Below are 13,971 nucleotides of genomic sequence, written 5' to 3'. Positions count from 1 at the left end.
GAGCCCTTCCAAAAGAGACCAGAACGCGAGAAGCCGTCGAAAGCCCCTATGAAGACGCGAAGTGCGCAGCTTAGCATCGCCTTAGTCAGCGGATCGTTTGGCTCCGCTTCCGCGGGATCAGTTGCGTTTGGACTGCGAGTCCAGTTTGGACAGGTCCTCCCCAAAAAGTTTACAATGACCCCTTCCAAGGCGATGATGACTGACTCTGTCCAACTCGATCTTTTCCCAAGTCTGCTTTCTTTCTCACCCATTGCTTTTCGCTGTCGGGGCTCATGTCCTCGGTTATTCGTCGTCTTTCCTCATTGATCATCATACCGCCAGTGCTGGTTGCGAGGAATAGATAGTCGCCCACGATTACTGCATACGGGTACTCTCCCTGCACTTCGGCACTCTTGTAACCGGTGTATTCAAGGAAGAAATGCCGTCTATGCTCAAGTGGTCCACGGACTACTTGAAGGCTGCTGGGCTGCCAATACCGCAGCAGGAGAAAGGAGATTATGTACGTGACTTGGGTGGTCGTACGAGCGACTACGACTGCCTGTTCTCCCTGCTGACCTGCATCATGATGGGTTGCTTACAGATTATTGATATTCAGGCCGTAAGAAGATTGTTACCTGGTCTACCGGAAGTCGCGGGGTTGTTGCACGAGAATGCTATTGGGCCTATATGTAGAGGGATTCAGGGGATGGTTGTTGGTGATATTGAGAGGACGGTGTTGCTGTTGTCGGAGTTGGAGGAGCGGTATGAGGAAGGGTCGGTGTGTGAAGAAGAACCCGAGGTAAGTGGTATTACTCATGGTATCGGGGAAGAGGCTGACGGGAATATCTTTGCCGTATCTTCTAGGTCAATTGGGATGAGAAAGTTATCGAAGAAGACGATTCCATGTCACGAAAGAGGCGACACAGCTCGTCTGCCCATTCTGTAGGTTCTTATCACGTCTTCGCTAATGTTTTAACCTCACACTCTTCTCGATAGGTATACTCGAAAGATCCTATCATTATACCACCCCTTCACCCCTCAATACCCTACATCGTCATCAACCACTGTGGTTCACAGACGCACGAAGAAGACGTCTGTAGGGTGCCGTATCAAAACAGCGGGTTTGGCCAGTACTTGACTGTGCCTACACATCCTCCCTTTAACCAAGTTCACCCGCCGCTACTTCCCACACATGCACATACTATGATGCCGATAATGGAGAAATGGGTCTGGAAAAATGGACATTGGGAAGCTGTGTTACCCTCCCTCGAGGAACAGACGCTCAGAGGGCTGTGTTCAAGACCGATCCTCAATACTCGAAGAAAAGCCTCAAGAACATGATTATCGATTCCATTCCTTTCAAATTTCCAAAATTACTCTAGAAATCTCCTATCAATGTGTTGTACCATTTAGCATATCTGTACTTGTATCAATAGCTTGTAATTTGTCGATAATTAGGGTCGGTACCAAAGCGCGTGAATGCAAATAGACGCGCATCAGGGGGATCAAGGACAACACGTGCCGCAACGTCACCGTGACTCTGCCACAGTCTCTTCTCGAAACAAGTCACACCGCTCCAGTTGCAACTTGCTTGTACTGGCTGCCTTTCACACAATCAGACGCTTCTGAGCGTCCAAACGCTCTCCCGCGTCTCTCTCTCTCTCTTTCCTTCGTCTTCTCACTGTCTCTCATCGTTCGTTGTTTCACAGCGGGGCGCCACAATATGTTCAAGGCTCTTCTGTACGCTTATGTCTTGGGAGGGCTCACCTTCATCCCGCTCGTGGTGGCGGTCGTCATCTTCATCACGGTGTACACCTCTGTACCCGTCGGTGATACCGATATGGCAAAGAAGAAGAGGGGGCAAATGGAGGCGGACAGTGTGGAGGAAGAGAAGGACAACGACGGAGAGGTGATGGATGGCGACAAGGACAACGGCAGTGCAGCGGATCCACAACTCGAACTCAACGACAAACCCACGACCCGGAAAGGCTGGCTCACTGTTCGGCGGACGTTTGAAGAAGAGGAGAATGACACGAGTTATGTGACGCTCGTTAGGTCGTTCTTGGATTCCCGTTCCAAGGACCCCAAGCGCTCGAGACCCAAGGACATGTGGTATGCGGTTCTCAAGAGGAATATCCTTTACCTTTATGAGGACGAGGGTATGACCGAATGCGAAGCTGCCATTGAACTCAGCGGGCATGATGTAGTCATTTACCCTGAGGGTCTTCCCGACGGCGAACTCTACGCGAAGAGGAATGCCATCTGTCTCCGCCGGAAGACTCCAGCATCCAGCAACTTGGCCAGCGTGACGAAGGAGATGAAACTGGGGAAGGAAGAGGTGGAGTCCCAGCTGGAAAGGAAACCGAGTTCAGCAAAGAAGAAAGCCAGGGAACGGGAAGCTTTGCTCGAGGCCGACAAGAAGATCGACGCAGCCAGGGATGAAGCGTTCGACCCTGAGACGCCGTGGTTCATCTTTGTTCGTTCCAATCTCGAAATGGAAGACTGGTACTTTTCGCTCCTCCACGCCTCTTCACATCCTGCTCAAACTCCGACTCTTCTCCCACTGCGGAGCGTATTTGACCCAACCGATATGAATCACTTGGTCAACACATTGGACAACCAGCCCGATGTCATCCCAATGCGATGGTTGAATGCCCTGTTGGGACGAATCTTCTTCAGCCATTACCGAACTCACCACCTCGAGGCATACATTATCGGTCGATTAATGAAGAAGCTCGAAAAGGTCAAGCGTCCCCAGTTCCTCACCGACATCGCCGTGACCGAAGTCTCTGTGGGCACCAGACCTCCCATGTTCAGCAAACCAATGCTGAAAGAGCTCACGAAAGAGGGCGACGCATCGTTGGAAGTTCATTTCCAATACAAAGGCGAAATCAGAATAACGATAGAAGCAACTGCGGTCATTAATCTCGGAGCAAGGTTCAAGTCGTATACAGTGAAACTCGTTTTGGCGGCCGTTTTGAAGGAATTGGAGGGGAATTTGTTGGTCAAAGTTAAACGTCCACCGAGTAATCGCATTTGGTATGCGTTTACGCAGACGCCGAGGATGGTGTTGGCCGTTGAGCCTATTGTCAGCGATAGGCAGATTACTTGGGGGATGATCCTGAGTACGATCGAGTCCCAGATCAAGGAGATTGTGAGTTATCTGTTCCAATTCACCAAGGCTGTTCTAATCGCATTCTTAGATTCGAGAGTCGGTTGTGATGCCAAACATGGACGACATCGCGTTCTTTGACAGTCTGCCCTATGCTCACCGTGGTGGTATCTGGGCAGATGCGTCTCGACAGATGCATCCGCGCGCGTTCGTTACTCCCCCTGAAGGAGAGGAGGATGTCCAGTCTTCCCAATCTGCACCCAACCCCGGTTCTTCTTCTACTGAACCACCGGCCACTCTCACTTCCCAGTCTGACGACCTTTTGGCTGTCAAATCCTCAAGCTCGTCTTCGTCGTCAGACTCGAAGTCTGCACTAAGCGATCCGACAGACTCGACTAGGAATAACACACGTCGCAAAACATGGTTCTCCAGTGTCAAAAGTGATGATGGTTCGGGGTTGCTCAGCGATGTTTTCTCCGGCTCGGGCGATGAGAACGGTTCGAAACATAGACGAGGTCGGAAAGGCTACACAGGCACGACAACCGACGAAGAAGGCCCATCGCGTTCTCCCTCGCGCTCTTCACGACGTCGAAGTGCACATTCTGTCAGCTCACAAAAGTCCTACAAAACGGATCAAGGCTCGCAATCCGAAGCCGGTACATCGTATCGATCCCACTCTCGTCTCTCTAACCGCGATGACGACGAAGACAGTTCCTATCTAAGGAGCCGTCCAACCACGCCAGAACGAAGAAGATCAGATGTTTCTCTGAAGAATCGCTCTCCCAGTCCACCTTCCTTCTTCTCCACACTCAAGTCTAAGGCTGGAGATAAGCAGGCTCTGACGAACACTGCAAAGGAAACGATACGGAAATGGAGTGCCAACTGGGGCCTGAAGAAAGACAGCACTGACGACTCGAGTTCTCATGACGGCGCCTCAACTTCGTCTCGTCTAAATGCAGGCACCAGTCCACCCTCTGGCCACAAGCCCCGAGCAAGCTACGCCGAAGTGCGAGCGGCAGTTGCTGAGCGGAAGGAGAAAGAGAGGTTGGCCGAGACGGAAGGCAATTCGAATTCGAACCCTCCAACCACGTTGTCTAATGGATCCGCTCATGCTCAGAACCAGGCTTCGTCTTCTGACAATCCCATTTACCCATCAATCGTATCCTCTTCGGCACGCCTGTCAACACCCCGCCTCGCCACAAAGAAATCCACTCCTTCAATCAGCCGGGTTAATACCGACATCGACGCTGAACCCCCCGTCTCGCTCGAAACGCCGATCCACGTCCAACCGCAAGCGAAAACGATGTCCATTCCAGGTATTCACGCCAAAAACCGCGGAGAAATTCAATCGCTGGGACATGTCGCTTCCCCGCAAACGCCCACTCCGCCTGTGCTTTCCACGGCTCCTACGCCATCGACAATCATAGAAAGCAAGTTGAAAAACCCCGCTATCCAGACTGTCTATCGCTTTTGGAAGAGTCCCGGGAATGCTGGGAACAGCGTGACCAGCCAAGCGACCTCGCAAGGATCGAGTGGGTCTCACAGTGCTGACTCGTCGCAGACAGGTGGTGGTGGTGACACCGAGATTACTCAGAGTGGTGGTAGTGGCAGTGGATCAGACAGCCGTCCGGGAGAGGCAGTTGAGCGGCCTAGTCCACCGCCACTACCCCCTCGTCACACCAACACTCAAGCTGGCCCCACATTGGCTTCGACGTCAGAGGCTACCCTGAATCCTCCGGCAGGCGCGCTAGGATCGTCTTCCGCCGCATCTGAGGCTCTGAAGAATACCGTTTCCAAGGACGAGATTGCGCGCTCTGTTTCCCCTCAGGAACAAGGGGATTCTCAGCCGGGTGTTGCCAATGCTCACCATGGGAGTGCAATGACGGAGCCGACGCTGCACGAGGTCATGGCCTCGGGGGATGTAGCGGGCCCGACACGCGGTGCGTTAAACACGAGTAGGAGTAGCGTGGGCTCGGCGTCGACCATGGGCAGCGCCAGTGGGAATGGGGATGGCGACGCTCAACATGGTCGGACGCCTCCGCCACTACCTCCTCGTCCCGTTCCTGCTATCGCTTAGTCTTCCTTTAGACTACACGTGCCTGTGCATATCCTTCATTGGTTTGACGGTTTTCGATACATTACTTTATTTATGACTTTAGTGCATCTCACCTTTCCATTTTGACCCCTTTTGACGACCTTTTTTCTTACGTCTTTTTTGCACCTTCAATTCTTTCATTTTCACTTCTCTTTGCAGCGTTCATACACATACACATTGACACCCTTCGCTCATCTTGTTGCTTTCTTGGCTCATCTTCTTACCACACCTACGCCTATGCATTTGTACTATTATTTAACGACCATCCCTGCATATTATACAGTTTGCATGATCAAGAGCTTGGTCTTTACCTCGGTGAAACTTACCCCATAGCTCTCGCTGAACTTTATCAGAGGGCAGATACTGGTGGACGATCAGCGGGTATGGGGGCTTTAGCTGATGCACGTTTATCTAACTAGAGAGATACCAGTGTGCCCCAGAGGAGTCCAGGGCGAGGAAGAGTCTGAACCACCCATTCAACCCCCTTCCACCCCGCTCTCTATCGCCACTAATGACCAATTTAAGCGCCAATTACCAATACGCCAATGGTCGAGACAAGGGTCATTTGACAAGCAAGTCAAGTTCCAAGGCGGTACGAGGCTGGACGATACAGCCTAGTTTGTGCAAGCACCGGTACCATCGAGAGACATACATTCCAATTGGAGGAAGAGTGTGACATATCTATGCGTTTTGGTTGGGCAGATGATCAGATTGAGTGTGCGGTTGTCATGGTATACGAGTCCGAAGATAGATAATCTCTCTGAGCGCGGTTTTAGGAGGTTTCTAGATAGGTAAGGTGGCTCGGGTCAGCGTTTACCTTGGGTTGTGGACGGCGGTTAGACTTGTTAGATCCTTGAGCTACGGAGTATTCGAGTTGGTTACCAGAGTACGTGGGTGCAGTAAGCCCAATCCACAAGATATGCGTAATTCCCTCGATGGTAGTCTGGTCGAAGATAATGAGATGGAACGAGCAAACGGGGAACGGCGTTTATTTATCGGACTTTCTAAAGCACTCGCATGCCAATGGACGTTACACTTTTACCGCTATTAGAGTCATAAGGATTACACACCACCCACGTTATTTTATTACACCGACGTTTAACTCGCCGAGAGAATGGAGAAAACGAAGGAAAAAGTGCAAGGAAGGAAAGAAGTGTGGGTTTGTAAAGTTACGGCACCAACACATGTTCCATGTTTTCTCCCCATCGGGCGGAGGTAACTTCTGAAGAGTGACACCCACCCCTCTTTCCAGTTGTCCTGTGTGAAAGGTCAAAAGTTGGCAATCAAATCTTGGGAGAAAGTGTAAAGTACCCCCTGGGGTGTGCGAGTTTTATTCGAAGGACCCTTCATCTCCTCTCCTCTCTACCTGCTTTGCTTCGCCCTTTGACAAGTCCTCCTACAGTCCACTCGTCTAGTGGACTCGAGCATCGTGCAAGGGTTCATACGACTGACAGACGATTATAGTTTACGTTGTAAGTCTGTCTGCCCATTTGAGCATCATTAGCTAGAATAGGAGCTAAGGCAGTGATACAGACGACACGCCCGGCAACGAACACCACCGACACCACCTGTTGATATCGTCAAGAGAGGACTAGTGTATCCTGTCCAAGTATAACTTGACTTGCCCAACGCACAGCCCACAAAGGAAGCCGACCGTGCAAGTGATGTCCCAGAGCGTAGCGGCGACAAGAAGTTTCGGAAGCCTACTGGAGACCCGACAGAGAGAAGACACGATCCCGCGGCATTTGACACTGGCAACGGGCAAGCTCGAAAGGTTGTTGGAGTATGAAAATGCACCCAGGAGTGCCGGTGGGAGTCCAAGAGGAGGAGGGGGTATTAGCCCAGCGTTGAACAGCGCAAGGTACTCTGATTTCTTCTCGTCCAGCAACTCGGCGCAGGCGAGTCCTATAGATGCGTTTGCGACGTTTGACCCCATTCCGGAAGAGACACACCACCAGGAAAGTCAGATGATTAGTCTTCCACCTCCGCCGCGACGTGCTGTGAGGAGGAAGAGGCCACCGCCTGTCCCTGCCGAACTGGAGGGTGAGGGATCGCCGACGACGACGACGCCCAAGTCAAGCACTGGGAGTGAAGGGACTCCTCCTAATGGAAGCACTGGAGAAGCCGCGGCGGCACCGACGGAGACGCGCAAAGAAGCAGCAGAAGGGGTTGGGGAAGGTGATGGCACTGCTGAGAGTGCTTCGATGCTATCGCGTGTTGCGGACGATTCTTCGACGTCGTTGTTGACCGTCGACAACCGCGAGATCAAGACCGAGCCGTCGTTTGAGGAGTTGGTGGTGCGGAGGAAGACATTTTCGTTGGACAGGCCGCGGATAATCCCCACCGTCGACATCCCGCCGCTGTTGAGCATCCCAACCGTCCCGACACCGATCACAGAGCGCTCTGAGCATTCGCAGTCGTCGTCCGAGCATGCTAGTCGTCGCAGACTGCCCGTCGATGACAGGTCGCCGCCACCCCCGACGCCTGTGGTTATCCAGCCTCTCAGCAACGATGGCCAGACTGCGGCCTCGCCTCCTGGGGCTGTGGTGGTTGCTGCATCCTCGGCCCCAGCATCGCCCACGATCATGCCCAAGTTTGCGTCATTGCCGTCCAAGATCGAAAAACTTTTACCAACGCGCCGCAACCCGTTTTATCCATCCTCCGACAGCTCCCCGACGCTGCCGCCGCCCAGGGCCAGCGCACCCATTGTCGAGAACAAAACAGTGTTGAAAGGACCTTCCATAGTGCGCAAGGCCAAAGGAGTTGCGAAAAGCAAACTAACGAAAGCTCGAGATATCCGGGACGTCGGTCAGTAATTTTCTTTTTAAATTTGATTTTTTGCTGAATTTGGGAATTGCAGAGTTCCGCGCCGACATTCAGCCTTGGCGCAAGCGACCCTTGCTCAGTTCTCACACTCACACCAAGTCATTGTCCAGGTCCTCAGCTGGCTCTTGCGACTCAGACACAACTTACAATCCTCCCTCAACTATCGATTTCTCCCCAGAACACAGGATATCCATCTCATCAACAATATACCCAGACGACGCTTCCTACATCCACATTCCACACTCCCACCACAACGAACGCGACGAAGACAGCTACGACGACAACGACAACGACGACGACGACTATTACGACCAGCGACACGACATTCTCCAGGAGATACAAAGCGAGCAAGTCATAGATCCAGACAACTACCAGCTCATGTCTATCCTTTCCGGTTCTCGTGTCGTGCCCCAGCCGCCTCAGCAGCAGCAGCAACCAATTCAGGCAAAGCCGCCGCTGCCGACAACCCCAAAACCAATCTTCAGCCGCAGAGCCCTGTCACCCCAATCATCGTCGCCGTCACAGTCTCCCGTGGCGCCCAGTCTCGTCTTCGAGGGTTACGAGACGTCCAATGGTGACCTCCCGCCCACCACGAACTGGCTGGCCCAGGAAGAACGTGCAGATCTTATCCGCAAGTCGCGCAAACTTGCCCGCGTATTTGGTCGCACACCTGGCCCCGATGTCATGGCCTACCAGGACTGTTCGCGCACTGCCCAGATTCTTGCTGGGAAACACCGACATCAAAGGACCCCCCTCTCTTTCTCCAATGATCTCGATGCCGCTAGTAGCGGTCTGCGACGTCGACGCGCATCAGCATGGCCTTCACCAACTGAATCACATTTCTCGTTGTCAAGCAGACGGCATTCGGCACCTCTTAGTCCGGATGATATCTCCTTCTTGAATGTCTCCAGTCCGCTTTACGAGGCTAGCATGTCACAGGTCGCCTCGCAGTTCCGCAATGAATCGGCAGCACAATCACCCGAGTCACAAGCCAATTCAGTTGGTATTGTGGTCACCAAAGAGACAGGAGCGTCTTCATCGCCTCGAACCTCTTTTATCGATTTGTATGGCTCAGATGAGGAGCAGGACCACCATGATGATGATGATGATGAAATATCCGTGCTGGGTGAATCGAGCATCACGAAGAAGTCCAAGAGCAGGCCTGAATCCATTCTTTCCGAGAACATGACGCCCGAGGAGCAGGCCGAAGAGGAACGTAGACGCAAGCGCGAGAAGTTGGCCAAATTGCATCGATACCTTGGATCGCGCGTCCCAGCCAATTTAGTTCTCGGTGTCCACGATCCTGAAAGCAATCTCCCTCCAGCGTCATCTCCAGAGCGGCGACGGTCAATGAAGATATCGTCCTCTGAAGCTGAGGATTCCATTGGGAAGAAGGCCTGGCTGCGTCGGCGTCAGAGTAGTTCGGCTGCCTTGCCTCCTACTTGGTTGGATGAGCTCGAGCGCAGGAAGGAGGAATTGGACACCAAGGAGAAGGCTCTCAACGTCCGCCGAGCCCAGAAGATGGAAAAGGTGAGCTTCTACCCTTCAGAAATATCGATGTGCACTGATACCCGCTCTTCTCTAATCAGGTCTTTGGTGTTGCACCCCCACAAACACTCTACCATACCCGCCATTCCCCATCACCCTCACTTCCCTACGTGACACCCAAAGCCATCGCCAGCTTGAACCTTCCATCGCTCAAACCCTCTTCGGAGCCTGTCCTCTTCACCCGCAATCCCAACCAACCATCCTACCAGAAAACCAAAGGCAAGAAGAACAACCGCCCTGGAACTGCGGAATCTAGCAAAGCATTGTTACCCAAAGGACGCAGGTCGTCTTCTGTCGGATTCGATGAAATCAGCCACAATCATACCCGCTCGTCGGACGCCTTCCATCCTGGATTACTAGGGCCTGGATCGTATCATACCAATAACCAGCATGGATCCGATGTGTATAACCATTATCAACACTCTATTCATTCCCTCAATGATATCCTGGATCGGGTACGTCGTCTATGTTTTGAAACTCGGACCTTAGCACATACTTACTGGTGGCCTGGCAGGACGATCGTGAATCCCTTCTCGAGCTACACAACTACATCAACGGGGAGGGTGATTCTCCAGACGGTCTGCGGGACGACGGCAGTCCCCTCGAAGACCTCTCCAACCGCTCCATTCGTAGCCGCCGACACTCTGACGCCTCGATTAAGACTGAACGCCGTCGCTCGCTCCCAACTCGCTCCTCCAACGCCTCCCTAAACTCTGAGATCAGCCTCGTCGTTGCTGCGTCTCCCAGTAAACCGGACATCACGGACTTCCAATTGCGCAGGCGCAGAGCTGCGAAACTTACGCAGTTCTTTGGTGTGCATTATCGGGAGTTGATTAGCGACGTCTTGGATAGCTTGGAGAACGGATTGGAGCACGAGAGGAAGCGCGGGACGTTGCAGGCTGAGGAGCTCGAGGATCTGGCTCAACGTCTACGAGAGCTGAGGGTCAAGCGAGAAGGGCTGAACTAACGATTTCCCGAACATTTCTTTCTTTTTATTATAATATCACCGTTCCCTAATGAGCACTGGCCTCACTGTCACTCCTTCCAATTCGAACTTCTCCTATATCTGTCTTCACCAATATATATGTAACCACCGCCATTCATTTCAGTTATCTTCACCTACCTTGCTTGTACATTATAATCCCGCACTGGACTACAGTGTATTTAAATAAAATCTCTTCGCATAATCCGGAAAACGTAAATGACAAAACTACAGAATGACAAGGTCTCCTGTGCAAGAGCTACACCAGAACACGTGTGATTCATCTAGGAACTGAGGCCGGTGTGAAGCGGCGAGCGAGTGAGCATGGCCATAGTGGTGGGGTTCCTCTTTTCCAGAAAGAGAATGGACTGGTGACAGGGTTCTGGAAGGAGGGTGTGACGCAGCACTGGCTGCCGTCTCGCTATCGATACGGGCTTTCAGCATGCTCAGGCTGACCTTCCTCTTGTGTAGTGTCTCTGGAGAGAGCGTTTGATCGAACACAGTTCGCGAGAGCGCTGAGGGAGGTGGGGCGTTTGTACCGCGGTGAGCTGTTGCTGCGGCCCCAAGCGAAGCACGACGCAGATCGTGATCCTTTGCACGACTTGACGGCCGTGAAGGAATAGGCGAAAACGACCTGGGTGGTTGTGGTCGCGAAGTACCGGAAAGTCGCGTGACTTGGTCCTGGAGTGCGGTGATCTGCTTCTGTAGCTCGTGGGCCTTTGCTTGCTCTGCGAATACGTTCTCCTCGAGTGCACGTATTTGCGAATGGGCAGCCGAGATCTCAAGGGCGTGTTGTTGACGAAGGGAACTGAGCATCTCTTCATCGAGTGAACGGGGCCCATCCGTCGTTGGCGATTGGACTGCCTCGCGCAGACGTTCAAGCTCTTCATCCTTGGAACTGAGCTCAGTCCGCAGGCTCTCCAACTCGTTCTGTGCACGCTCTAATATTTCCTGCTCCTCATCCTAACGTCGTGTTAGTTTTGAAACCGTTCATATGGAAATAAGTTCCACAACATACCTGAGCCTTCCGGCGTGCGTCCAGTTCATGTCGCAGGTCGGCTAATTCTTCTGACTGGGCCTGGACAGACGAACTGAGTCGATCGATTTCTTCCAGTTTGCGAGACGCGTCCTGGTGGTGACTCGACCGCTGAGCCTCAAGCGTCTTGATGCTCGCCAAGGCAGCCTCTAACTCCTCTTGAAGTTGGTTATACCCTTTTTGCAACTCCGCGAAGTCGGTTTGTGCCGAGCCAGATTCCTGTTCCTTCGATGCGAGAGTTTCTTGCCATTTTTTATCAGTCTCCGCTTTGTCAGACTCGAGCTGGTCAACGGACGCTTCCAGCTTCTCTATGACCACATCACGCTCCTTCAAGGCACGTTGCAGACCCTCGACCTGTTCCGCCAGATTCAACTTTGCATCCGTCAATTCCACGATCTTCGGGCGCATTTCATCCAGTGAACGCATCAAGTTGGTGCCTTCTTGTTGGAGGCTGCGTGTCGCCTTTTCAGACTCCTCCGCTCGACGGTTGGCACCTTTGAGTTCATTCTGCAATGATTGGATCTGTCGCGTTTGAGCTGTGACAGAGGATGCGGCCTGAGCAAGCTTCTCTTGCAAATCCGAGACGGTCTTGTGGCTATCATCGAGCTGGACTCGCAGATTGGCAGCGTCTTGCGCAGCAGTGTCCCGTTCCGATGATAGTTGATCGATGCGCGTCTGAAGGTCAGGCAGCTTCGCTTCCAAGTCCGATATCTTCGCTTTCCATTCGTCTTCGTGCTGAGAGAGCTCTTGGGTTCTAGACTCGAGAGCCTCTTTCTCGGATTTCAGGGTAGCATGCGCCTAAGTTGGCAGTTAAATGAAGTCCAACTTGATGCACATAGACTGCGTCTACCTGTTTGATCTTGGACAATTGGAATTCGAGCTCGTCAGCTCGGTCCTGAGAGTGTTTCAGGGATTTCTCCAGTCGTTCGACGCGATCGTCGTTTTGAACTTGCTCGGTAAGCTCTTGCAAACGACGACCTGTCTCTTCGGCCTCTTTCCTAGACTCATTGGCCGCTGTCGTGACGCGCTGTAGCTGTCTCTCCTGTAGCATCGGAGGTCAGTTCAGCAATACACACACGTAGAAAGGCTATATGCGTACTAATTCCCGGGTTTTCTCCTGCAAGTCCTTCTCCTTGATCTGGTATTCTGATATCCGCTGTGTGGTCTCGCCAACTTCAACTTGGACTGTCCGAAGCTGTTGTTCAAGTTGCTGTGACTTGGTCCGCTCGGCTTGCAGCTCCTCTTCCGCGTTTTGCCACTCTATGCGCCATATTAGACCTGTACCCATGCAGTAGTGGTCACAATGACATACTGGATTCGAAGTCCTCGCGTTTCTGCAGCTCTGTTGTTAGCGAGGCCTTCTCCGACACTAGGAATTCAATGGTCTGGCGTTCGGCTTGGAGTTGGCGATCTTTCTCTGCTTCAAGGTCTGCGTATCGTTTCTCCCAATCCTTGACTCGATCTTGCTCATCTTTGAGCGATGATTCCGACTGTTTGGAAGCTTGCCGCTACGTTAGCAATAGTGGTTTGGGAATATGTAGGTGCACACCTTTCTCCAAGTCCCTGACGCGAGCCTGTTCCTTCTTCAATACCTCCTCCGTCTTCTGTGAAGCTGAGAGCCATTATTAATTGTTCGGAAGTGACGGCGAGCACAGTGCATACCAGTCAAGAGGTCCTGCAAGCGCTTCACATCTGCTTGTAGAATAGACTCGAGCGACCGCAGCTTCTCGTCAAGCTCGATCTCACGGGTGCTTGGTGAAGCAGGCTTCCTCTCGTTGGGTCCAGGTTGCGAGGGCGCCGGTGTCGGTGGTTTGGACGATACTTGAGGCGAGGACGAGTTTACACGAGATGGCGGGGTGCTCGCCCGAGGCAACGAAGAAATCCACGACGAGTCGCCAGCATCCGGGCCAAACCTACATAGTGGACTACGTCAATATCATCCGGTGTACTGAGGGCAGAGATTCGAATCGTACACCGCCGAGATGTCGTCCTTCCTGCTGGTATCTTGAGCAATCGACCGCTCGCTAGGAGCTGGAGTCAGTGTCCGTGCAGGGACGATTGGGGACGCGGTCGCCGAGCTCTGCGTCGGTGCTGTGCTACCAGCGTCTGCCGCCTTCTTCTGCTGCCGTTTCTTCGCCAACTGCAAAACCAGTTAGCGCAGGGACTCTAAGGATATTAGATTGACTGACCAGAGCCTTCGCCCTGGCTGCTTTGGCTGCACGATCGTCTTCGGACATGGTTCAAGGTCGTAATAGGTGGAAGAAACGCTCAGACCAGATTAGGCAATACAATCATTCCACGTCGACATTCTCATCTCTGGCTCAAACTGGGTGAGAAGTTAGGAAGGCTTGGAATCAGTCACAATGCGAGGATAAATGAGATTGGATAGGCAG

At 52.6% G+C, this 13,971-nt stretch overlaps 4 protein-coding genes across 4 annotated transcripts; 3 read left to right on the top strand and 1 right to left on the bottom strand.

The window, feature by feature from the left end:
- Positions 1-418: 418 nt before the first annotated feature.
- Positions 419-1,535, top strand: CC1G_13733 (hypothetical protein; the record flags this gene model as incomplete). Its single annotated transcript, XM_002912155.1, has 4 exons — positions 419-499; positions 581-778; positions 844-921; positions 976-1,535. The coding sequence occupies 4 exons, from the start codon at positions 419-421 to the stop codon at positions 1,318-1,320; spliced, it is 702 nt and encodes a 233-aa protein (XP_002912201.1). The 3' UTR covers positions 1,321-1,535.
- Positions 1,536-1,702: 167 nt separating this feature from the next.
- On the top strand, positions 1,703-5,168 carry CC1G_13732 (endoplasmic reticulum protein; the record flags this gene model as incomplete). Its single annotated transcript, XM_002912154.1, has 3 exons — positions 1,703-3,133; positions 3,183-4,623; positions 4,657-5,168. 3 exons carry the CDS (start codon positions 1,703-1,705, stop codon positions 5,166-5,168), a joined length of 3,384 nt encoding a protein of 1,127 aa, XP_002912200.1.
- A 1,682-nt stretch (positions 5,169-6,850) lies between these two features.
- On the top strand, positions 6,851-10,527 carry CC1G_00490 (hypothetical protein; the record flags this gene model as incomplete). The annotated part of the gene is made up of 4 exons (XM_001829259.2): positions 6,851-7,994; positions 8,047-9,542; positions 9,602-10,015; positions 10,075-10,527. The coding sequence occupies 4 exons, from the start codon at positions 6,851-6,853 to the stop codon at positions 10,525-10,527; spliced, it is 3,507 nt and encodes a 1,168-aa protein (XP_001829311.2).
- A 243-nt stretch (positions 10,528-10,770) lies between these two features.
- Positions 10,771-13,815, bottom strand: CC1G_00489 (hypothetical protein; the record flags this gene model as incomplete). The annotated part of the gene is made up of 9 exons (XM_001829258.1): positions 10,771-11,505; positions 11,561-12,376; positions 12,429-12,620; positions 12,678-12,838; positions 12,891-13,079; positions 13,128-13,190; positions 13,241-13,491; positions 13,552-13,718; positions 13,768-13,815. The coding sequence occupies 9 exons, from the start codon at positions 13,813-13,815 to the stop codon at positions 10,771-10,773; spliced, it is 2,622 nt and encodes an 873-aa protein (XP_001829310.1).
- Between the last annotated feature and the right edge of the window lie 156 nt (positions 13,816-13,971).

Source organism: Coprinopsis cinerea (assembly GCF_000182895.1).
Source record: "Coprinopsis cinerea okayama7#130 chromosome 1 map unlocalized cont3.1, whole genome shotgun sequence".
Taxonomy (NCBI): domain Eukaryota; kingdom Fungi; phylum Basidiomycota; class Agaricomycetes; order Agaricales; family Psathyrellaceae; genus Coprinopsis; species Coprinopsis cinerea.
Note: the sequence above shows the minus strand (reverse complement) of the source record. Positions and strands in the feature narration are given on the sequence as shown.